The 10,053-nt window shown below is 36.4% G+C and overlaps 1 protein-coding gene across 1 annotated transcript; it reads left to right on the forward strand.

Moving 5' to 3' along the window:
• Positions 1–8,877: 8,877 nt before the first annotated feature.
• Positions 8,878–9,840, forward strand: LOC122695301 (olfactory receptor 10A5). Its single transcript, XM_043905034.1, has one exon. It carries the CDS (start codon positions 8,887–8,889, stop codon positions 9,838–9,840), a length of 954 nt encoding a protein of 317 aa, XP_043760969.1. The 5' UTR covers positions 8,878–8,886.
• The last annotated feature ends 213 nt before the right edge of the window (positions 9,841–10,053 follow it).

Here is a 10,053-nt window from a genome sequence, read left to right on the forward strand (position 1 = left end):
CATTTCCTCCTCCAGGGGATCTTCCTGACCCAGGGATCAAACCCGCGTCTCCTGTGTCTTCTGCATCGACAGGCGGATTCTTTACCACTGAGCCCCTGGGAAGCCCAGAGTGTTGTACCATGTTTCAATTCCGCATTTCAATGAAGGCTCTCATAGAGGTGTTCACCCAGTCTCCTAATGCTGCTCATTCTTCCTTGGCAGAATTCTTCTTGTTCAAACCATGGCTTAATTCTCATTTTCATTGCCATTGTCTTTACACACCATTATATAACACTTGGCGGGCTTTCAGGTCTAAAGTAATATCGTGAGAGTCTCCTCAGTGTTCTCATTGCTTCTGGTTCTGCAAATCTCTATGCCCATTGATAAGTACTCAATTTACAGGGATGTGCAGAACAGAGCCCCTGCCTCAGGGACATTACAGTCTGAAGGAGAGGACAGATAGTGAGGAAAGAACTACACTAATAAATGTATAATTACAGTTTGATATCACGACTATGAAGGAAAAGAACATACTGCTGTAGAGAAAGATTTATTCTTTCTCTAGGGAGGGAGTCCTAATTTGCTTTTGGGATCAGAGAAGACCTCACTGAGGAAGTGATATTTAAAGTGCTATCAAAAGATTGTGTAGCAATTAACCAGCTAAAAACCAAAAGGAAAAATATACAAAGCAAAAGAATTAGTATATACAAAGATTCTAAGTCAGTAAGTACAGAAACAGTGTTGGTAGAAATAGTAGTAGTTGAAGTTGGTCATCATATAGTCAACTGAAGTGTCCTTTCCTCTCCTTAATGACAACCTTAAAGTCCCAGGTCAAACAGTATATTTATGGAACCTTATCATTTATACCTATTGCCAGCACATGGCATATTTCCTGTTCAGTTCAGTTCAATCGCTCAGTCATGTCCCACTCTTTGCGACCCCATGAATCGCAGCACACCAGGCCTCCCTGTTCATCACCAACTCCCGGAGTCTATCCAAACCCACGTCTATCACGTCGGTGATGCCATCCAGCCATCTCATCCTCTGACGTCCCCTTCTCCTCCTGCCCCCAATCCTTCCCAGCATCAGGGTCTTTTCCAATGAGTCAGCTCTTCACATGAGGTGGCCAAAATATTGGAGTTTCAGCTTCAACATCAGTCCTTCCAATGAACACCCAGGGCTGATCTCCTTTAGGATGGACTGGTTGGATCTCCTTGCAATCCAAGAGACTCTCGAGAGTCTTCTCCAATACCACAGTTCAAAAGCATCAATTTTTCAGCACTCAGCTTTCTTCACAGTCCAACTCTCACATCCATACATGACCACTGGAAAAACCATAGCCTTGACTAGTTGGACCTTTGTTGGCAAAGTGATGTCTCTGCTTTTAAATACGTTATCTAGGTTGGTTGTAACCTTCCTACCAAGTAAGCATCTTTTAGTTTCATGCCGCAGTGGTATTTCCTGTATTGTTTCACTTCCTTCTCACGACAGGTACTGGGCATTTTATAGAAGAGAAACTAAGACATGGACTAAGTTTCTCCAGGTCTTGATATTAGGAATCAATGGAATAAACTAAAATGGTAGTTTCCTTTTTAAAAATTGAAGTATAATTGATTTACAATGTTGTGTTAATTTCAGATGTACTGCAAAGTGAACCAGATATTGACAGATAGATAGATAATGTGTGTATATGGATACATATATGTGTATATATTTATGGGCTTTCCTGGGGACTCAGTGGTAAAGAATCTGCCTGCCAATGCACAAGATGCACGTTTGATCCCTGGGTCGGGAAGATCCCCTGGAGGAGGAAATGGCATCCTACCCCGGTATTCTTGCCTGGGAAATCCCATGGACAGGGGAGCCTGGCAAGCTACAGTCCATGGGGTCACAAAGTGTTGGACATGACTTAGTGACTAAACAACAACATACATATATATATTTTTTCATTACATAGGTTATTACAAGATATTGAATAAAGCTCCCTGTTCTATACAGTAGGTCCTTGTTTATTTTATTACAGTAGCATGTATTTGTTAATCTCATACTCCTAATTTATCCCTTCCCCCATATTACTTTTGGTAACCATGAACTGACTTTCTAGATCAGTGAGTCTGTTCCTGTTTTGTAAATGAGTTCATTTGTATCACTTTTTTAGATTCCACATATAGGTGATGTCATATGATATTTATCTTTCTCTGTCTGACTTAACTTCACTTAGCATGATAATCTCTAGATACATTCATGTTGCTGCTAGTGGCAGTATTTCATTCTTTTTTATGGCTGAGTAACATTCCATTTTGTATATATACCATATCTTCTTTACCCATTCATCTATCAGTGGACACTTAGATTACTTCTATTTCTTGGCTATTATAATTAGTGCTGCTACAAATATTTGGATGCAAGTATTTTTTTTAAACAGGTTTTGTGTTTTTCAGATACATGCCCAAGAGTGAGACTGCTGGACCATATGGTAGCTTATTTTTAGTTCTTTAAGGAACCTCCATACAGTTCTCCCTAGTGACTGCACTAGCTTACATCCCCAGCAGTGCAGGCGGGTTCCCTTCAGAATGGTAGCTTCCTTTTGTTTTAGATATCTTTCCATTTCACACAAACCACAAAATTTGCTTATGACGAAAATTCACCAGACTTCTTCCTCCTGGAGGTGGAAATTATTTCCCCTTCCTTGCATGTGGGTTAGACTTAGTGACTTACTTCTGTGCAACAGACCATGAAAAGGAAATAGTAATAAGTCATGTTCATATATCATACACACCCTGGTGTGATGTGATGAGAAGAATGCTTTACTCCTATGATATAGTCCCCACCTCATTCCCCCAAAAAAGCCTAATCATGAAAAAAACAGCAGACAAACCGTAATTGAGGGTGATTCTGCAAAATACCTTACCAGTTGCTATTCAAAAATGAAAAATAAGGGAATATTGAGAAAACATCACAGGTTGGAAAAAATGAGAATATATGATGACTAAATACAATATAGTATTTTGGAATGAATCTTGGTACAGAAGCCTGTGAGTAAAGTGAATTCAGCTAAGGCCTGCAGTTTAGTTAATAGTATTGTACCAATGTTAATTTTTTAGTTCTGACAAATGAACCATGTTCATGTAAGATGTTTTACAATTGGATGGGAGAAAATGGAGTATAGAAATAATTATTATTTCTGACTCTAAGTCTAAAATTATTTTAAAACTTAAAGTGTTTTACATAAAAATTCAATCAACATAAAATTATATACAACCAAAAGTAGAATTCCCTCTGTTACCCAAATTCATTGTCTAGAGGCAACTATTATCAATTTTTCATATCCTTACAGAAATTTTCTAATAAATAATTTCATTTATATATTTTACATATTTCATTATACATAATTTCATTTTATATATTGAAATTTTCTTTATATAAAATACATGCTGTTTACATGGTATAATGCATCATGTTCTCTACCTTGGTTTTTTAAATTCAAAAGCATAGCTTCTACTTTGTCCATTGGTCTTACACATATGAAGAAGTTAGGATATTAGAACCAACTCCAAACATTGTCGAAAAATCAGAATATGTCATTTTAAGTGGTAACTTCAAGGAATTGACAAGCAAAGTCCTGAAGATTTTGTAATGGATATTATTTATCTTGTATACCTTGATTTTTTAAGTAAACTTTTTAAATTGCTAAGCATCACAAAACAGAAAGGTCTAGAGCTGGGATTAACCTTAGTTCACTCAGAATCCAAAACTTTTGTGCTTTTCTCTACAGAATACATTTTCTCTACAGAATACAGAATATACATTCCTAGAGTATGGTTTTCCTTTCTTGAATTTCATCCTGTTGGCATCTGACATTCCTTAGGGTCCCAAAGGGCAGTAGAATCAAAAAGGTCACATACCCTTGAGGAAGGGCAGGAAGAGAAGCTAAGTTGAGCCCAGAAACACCTGGGGGAAAATACATGTGCCAGCCCTTCATGAGGCCCTGAGGACCAAAGAGGCACCGCTGGGAACAGATCGCCTAAATCAGGGCAGGGAGCAGGGCCAGTCCATCTAGTCTGCTCACTCACACCTGACGCAGAAGGCTGCAGTGACCTGCCTTCAGGTCCAGTCATTAATGGCTCATCCAGGAAAGGGAGTAGGACCTCCCTAATTCTTTTCCTGGTTCTTCTGACAGCAGAGCCAGAGGTCGCCAAACTCTCAGGAGCCTGCACGAAGCACAGGTATCAGGTAGAGCTGAACGAGGCAGACCTTCCTATTGGGCACAGGTAAGGTTCCTGTCAAGTGTCGAGTCAACCCAGGCCCCTCTCGAGGTTCAGGTGCTCAACTAGACAAGGTTTGGCAGGGTTTGGTGGAGCATCTAATTCGATTCCTTTTCCACACTGAGAAGACGTCATCAATCTTCTCTCTGGGCCTTAGTTTCTCCTTTCTATGGCATGAGTGAGATCTGAGAATGCAAAAGATTGAGATTACCCAGAGATTTGTGTGTGTGTGTGTGTGTGTGTGTGTGTTTCAACTTCCAATTCTGTCCCCTAAAGCTTTCTGGGTCAGAAAAATCTCCCTCTCTGCAGGTTTTGACAAAACATATACCTCCTCCAAGTCTTAACTGTCCTCTATTGTTGCAGAAGTTCTGGAGTGACTGACAAGGAGACTGCAGCCCGGCCATGGGCCAAGTTCTGCTGTGTCCCCCACCTCAAGTCAGGCTGTATCTCTTCTTCCCCGTAGTTTACAGTTCTGGTGCCAAAGGTTGACACTTAAATGTTTAGGTTCGGTTCATTTTACACACTTTGTCGAAAACCCATGTGTTGTTTTTATTATACATTTTTCTGATTATGGTTTTAAGTACAGGTTCAGTCATTTCCATGTAATTTCTATGTAATTACAAAATTTCTCAACCTCAAAATTATGTATCTGCATTAAAATTCTGCATTCATCTCTAATATGGGGAGGATAATGATGGCATTTAAATCACAGTTATGAGAAGAAAATGAGAGAATGAATGTAAAGCATAAAGCATAAATCTATTACATTTTTAGTAAATATTGCAGCTTCATTATGATCATCATTTTCATTTTTAATGTTATTACTATCTTATAGTAAATATAGCTCATTGTAGAAAGTTTAGTAATCCATAAAAATAGAAACAAGAAATCACCTTTTTACAGCACTTGGAAGTAGATCACTTTAAAATTTTGATTATAACCTTTCAGCCTTTTTATACAAAAAATGTATTTACAAAATTAGAAATTTAGCATATATGGGCAGTTTTGGCATCTTAGTTTTTCATTAATATTATACTGTTATTATTGCATTACACTATTAAACGTTCTTCAAAATTATTTAAATGATTGCCTGATTTTCCTCAAATTCATGCTTTATAAGTGAACCTTTCATTCACCTATCTATTAATGATCATTTTCAAAGTATCACTATACTGGTCAGCACTGAACAGACACATAAAATCATTGCCTCCAATTCTTCTACCAGAGGAGTTCTTGAATCAAAATGTATGAACATTATAGGATCCTCACACAATTTGTGACAAACTGAGGCTAATTTGCATAGCCTCAAACAGAATAAGATATTGCTTACTAACCAATACTTACTAGCACTGAGTATTATACTTTTCAATATTTCAAATTGATGAAGAAATTAAGTTTCTATCTTAATTTTTAACTTTATTACTAGCAAAATAGAGTAATTTTCATATGCTTACTGGCCATTGGAACTTTTTGGTGAAATAAATCTTTGTGTTTTATATTTTTCTTTTGAGGAGATTGTGTCATTTTAAAGGGATTTCTATAGCTTATTATATATTAGGTAGACAAACATTTTATTATTTGTTGCCATTATTACAAACATTTTCCCAGCTTGTCATTGAGTTTTCCCTTTTGTTTATGGGTTGTTTTGTGTTATAAGTGTCTCGTTCTTAATAATATTCAAGTATTTGTTCTGCAAATTTAAAAAAAATACATTTTCACTGTGGATAATGTAAAAAATATAAAATGTGAGGAAGAAATTTAAAACTCTTGGAATTGTTCCACTAAAATGTTAATGAAGAAACAGAACTGAAGGCTTTCTATATGTATTATGTAATACATATATAAATTTTCTATTTAAAATAAATGTTTTATATTAAATATACTATCTTGTAGCACACTTTATCAACTTAGCAAAAACTTACTGAATATTTTCTCATGTCATTTGTTATTCTTATAACATACATTTTAATTACTTCATAGTATTCATAATATAGATGCGTAGATGTAACAATTTATTTTCCAATCTATTTTTATATAGTTAGATTGTTCTTTATCATTTATTTGTTCTAATTACACTATTATAAATAAAGCTGAGAGGAGCATCCTGGTATATAAAATTTGCAGATAATCTTAATCTAAAATTGTAGACATGAAGTTACTAGTTCAAAGAATCTCTGAAACATAGTGTAAAATCAACTTATTGTTTGGACCTATAGTGTTTGAATGTTTATATTTCACATTTACCCAAAATAAATACCATGTTTAAAATTTTTTAAGAAAAAATGATCTCCTTTAAAAAATTGTACTTAATTTTTGTTGACTTTGAACTGTTTTCCTTTCTTCTGGCATTTGATTTCTGATGATGTGAACTGAATGATTATTGATTTCCCTAGTTTTCCCTTGGGTAATTTGTAGCAATATGTTGACATTTATCTTGTACACATTGTCTCCTTAAAATTTATATTTTAATTTCTATGTTAAACTATTAGTGTTTAAAATTATTTTATTTTTATATGTTAAAATCAATGAATATTTTCTTTTTTGGATTCTGCTTTAGAATACATGCTGAGAAAGAACTTCAGAAAGCTAAAGTAAATAGTTACCTATATTTTCTTCAATTCAGCTAAAGCTTCATATTTACATTTAAATCATTTTCCATGTTGGATATATTTTATTGTGTTATTTAATGTAAGAATGTAACATTTATTTTCCCCTCAAGTTGCCCCAGAGATGTTTATATATGCCTTGGTCCAGGGATTCATTCTATTTCAGTTATGTGCCTAGAGTGATAGTCTTCAGAGCATGCACAAATAACCATAATAAAATATTGTAATACTATGAGGAAATATAATATTATATGGTAATATTATAACATGTTTAAATACCTGCCGATGTATATGATCCCCACCATTAAGAATTTTTTGTTTCTTTGATGTGTACTATCTAAGGTTTTTAGTTATAATTAGTGGGAAGGAAAAGGAAAAGCCTGCCTACTCCATCTTATAGACACAGAACTTCCTGATTTATCTTTTTCCTTTGCAGTTGGGCCAGAGTTTTTGTTTGGTTGCAGTTTACAGAATTTGTTTTAATTTGTTGTTTTGTTTTAATCGTTTGCTAGGTTGGTTAGTGAATAAAATTATTCTCCAGCCTCAAAAATTTAAAAAGATTCATATAAAGACATATGGCTGTGTGAATCTTTTAAAACTTGTTTGCATTTAGGGATGCTTTCAGTTCAAAAAGTCATGTCTCCTTTTAGCTCAGAGATGTTTATTTTTCCTCTGGTACTTCTTCAAATATTCTTTTTCTTTTCTCCTTTGTTACATATTCTGGAATGCCTATTAAATTGATTTTATTTAGTGTATTTTACTTCATTATTCTTCTTATTATTTTTGTCTCTTTATTATATTTTCTCAGTAATTTAGATATAAATTCTCTTGTGTTCTAATTCATTAATTCAGTTTTCTTAAGTTTCTAACCCTGGACTCTATAATCTTTTAATTTTATTATCATGATTTCCCCCCAGGTAGTCTTTTCTAACTATATCCTTGTTTCTGTTTTACTTTGTATCAACTTTGGTTTTTACTGCTCCTAATAATGTTTTATTTCTGTTAGTAAATGTGTGTTGTTCTTACTATAGTTCTCCATCCACATCTAATTCCCTTTCATTTATCCCAGTCTCTTGGCCCACATCATTCTCCAACTTTATCTCATAATGTCTCCATTAGAATTTAGTACTTTAGATTACCAAGATAGGAAGAGAAGAAGAACCTCTTGATAACCAGTTGCAAATTAGAAGCAAATAATGTAAAATGAGGATCCAATTGAGTCTGGACACCTTGATGTTAGTGGTATTGGTTCTCTTCTATCTTCAATGTGATTTGGCAAAAATTCCAATTGTGATTCTCGTAACCATTAATGAAATAATCCCCAGGTCAAGTCAAAACTGCTCAATGAAGCATGGTTTAACAGAAATCAGAGTACTTCAGAATCAAACAGATGTGGTTTAGACTCCAGATTTGCCACTTTAATTGCTATTTATTAACTTCTCTGGGGTCAGTTTCCTCACCTGTAAAATGCACATGTATAAGGATAAAGCACATGCATATGTTAATACATACTAGCTCCTCATTCACCTCCCAAATTCTGACCAGGCAAAAAAAGATTTATGAAGAGGAGAAAATTAAATAGATGCATAGATCTGCTTCATAATCATAAAGATATTTCTAAACTTATGATAAATTCACATATATGTGTTCTTTAATGAAATCATGAGCATTGTGCTTGTTTCTCAAAAGTTTATGTGTTTTTAGGAATATCACTGCCTCCCAAAATGGACCCTTTGGTGGTTCCTTCAGGGATGCATGGTTCTGATTAGGCATAAAGTTTCCCTATATGTCAACGTGCAGATAGAAACCTATCAACTCTGCTGAAACCTGACCCAGGGCCGTTGCACAGCTCATGCTGTGGCCCTTCTTCCTTGTGCTTTTATTCTCAGATAACACAAGATAATTTCCCTTGCAACTGAGATCCTGATCTTGCCTCTTTCCCTGACACTAAGAAGGATTCTGAAAGACAAATCCAGAATCTGACTATTCCAGTCGAGAATCTCTATGACCACAGCTGGGGGTTCATTCCTATATTTATGGCTGAAGGAAACTGGACAAGAGTGAGTGAGTTTATCCTCCTGAGTTTCTCTTCCTTACCTACTGAAATACAGTCAGTACTCTTCCTGACATTTCTGGTCATCTACCTGGTCACTCTGCTGGGAAACAGCCTCATCATTCTGGTTACCTTGGCTGACCCCATGCTGCACAGTCCCATGTACTTCTTCCTCAGGAACTTGTCCTTCTTAGAGATAGGTTTCAATTTAGCCATTGTGCCCAAGATGCTGGGGACCCTGATTGCTCAGGACACAACTATCTCCTTTCTTGGCTGTGCCACTCAGATGTATTTCTTCTTCTTCTTTGGGGTTTCTGAATGCTCCCTCCTGGCCACCATGGCCTATGACCGCTATGTAGCCATCTGCAGTCCCTTGCACTACCCAGTCATCATGAATCCAAGGACACGTGCCAAACTGGCAGCTGTCTCCTGGTTTCCAGGCATTCCTGTAGCTACTGTGCAGACCACGTGGCTCTTCAGCTTTCCATTCTGTGGCATCAACAAGGTGAACCACTTCTTCTGTGACAGCCCGCCTGTGCTGAGGCTGGTCTGTGCAGACACAGCACTCTTTGAGGTCTATGCCATCATTGGAACCATTCTGGTTGTCATGATACCCTGTTTGCTGATCCTATGTTCCTACACTCGCATTGCTGCTGCCATCCTGAAGATTCCATCGGCCAAGGGGAAGCATAAAGCCTTCTCTACCTGCTCCTCTCACCTGCTCGTCGTCTCCCTTTTCTACGTATCTTTAAGCCTCGTCTACTTCCGCCCTAAGTCCAATAATTCTCCTGAGAGCAAGAAAGTGCTCTCACTGTCCTACACTGTTGTGACTCCCATGCTGAACCCCGTCATCTACAGCTTGAGAAATAATGAGGTGAAGAATGCCCTTGGTCGAACCTTCCACAAGGCCCTAGGCCTTAGGAACTGCATCCCATAAGCATTAACAAATAATACTAAAGTTTATCAAATAAGGAACAATCAGTTTAATATTTAGAATCCCTCTGCTTATCTCCACTGTGATGAAACCCACTGCTGAAATGAATATTGGAAAACTTGGTGAAGAGAAACCATCACAGAGGTGGTTTAGACCTATCACCACCACCTGGAAAATTCCTCTGCTTGTCCAGTATAGACTACATTCTTTTCTTAT

This window comes from Cervus elaphus, chromosome 1 (genome assembly GCF_910594005.1).
Source record: "Cervus elaphus chromosome 1, mCerEla1.1, whole genome shotgun sequence".
NCBI lineage: Eukaryota > Metazoa > Chordata > Mammalia > Artiodactyla > Cervidae > Cervus > Cervus elaphus.

Excerpts from the sequence above, each read along its gene's own strand:
- LOC122695301 (XM_043905034.1), top strand. The coding sequence starts at position 8,887 with ATGGCTGAAGGAAACTGGACAAGAGTGAGTGAGTTTATCCTCCTGAGT.